The sequence below is a fragment of the Penaeus monodon genome, chromosome 29 (genome assembly GCF_015228065.2).
Source record: "Penaeus monodon isolate SGIC_2016 chromosome 29, NSTDA_Pmon_1, whole genome shotgun sequence".
NCBI classification, from domain to species: Eukaryota; Metazoa; Arthropoda; class Malacostraca; order Decapoda; family Penaeidae; genus Penaeus; species Penaeus monodon.
Window position 1 is genome coordinate 23,177,433 of NC_051414.1, and position 544 is coordinate 23,177,976.

At 44.7% G+C, this 544-nt stretch overlaps 1 protein-coding gene across 1 annotated transcript in view; it reads right to left on the minus strand.

Annotated features, from left to right (window-relative positions):
• The window catches only part of LOC119591775 (sodium-independent sulfate anion transporter-like), a 31,961-nt gene that overhangs the window by 13,218 nt on the left and 18,199 nt on the right, over positions 1–544 (minus strand). Inside the window, exon 6 of the mRNA XM_037940521.1 lies at positions 2–239. Within this exon, the coding sequence (XP_037796449.1) occupies positions 2–239 (238 nt within the window). The remainder of the gene's footprint in view (position 1; positions 240–544) is intronic.

Genomic DNA, 544 nt, shown 5'->3' on the forward strand with positions numbered 1-544 from the left:
GAAGAAGGAGCCGGCGATGGTGGCGACCCCGAGCGCGATGATCTCCTGCGTGGCGTCGAACGTCCTTCCTTTCGCAAAGGCGCTCACGACGGCGATCTGGTCGAGAATAGCAATGAACGGAATCATGACCACGCCCACGCCCACGTCGGACATGATGTCGGTGAAGGTGATTGTCTGGTTGTTGGCCTCGATGCTGAAGGGCGGGAGGGCGAAAGGCCGGATACCCGGCTCGACGAAACCTGGCGGAGAGGTCGTTTGCTTCGTCAAAATGTACACAAGTGAATTTCGATACGAATAGAACAGCGTGATAGTTGTAAGAAATATCTGAATGAGAATGGATGTTTTCTACAATTGCTTGATATAACTGGCACGTTTTGCTATAATGGACTGAATGGTTTAATGTTTTGATAGCAATGGTTTTGGTAGAATATTATTAAAATAATAGCGAGAGAATATGATATATGGCCTTTATTTCTACTAAAAATAGAAACAAGCCATATAAGCAGTAGTAAACGTGTATGATGAAAAAACATAAATAAACATA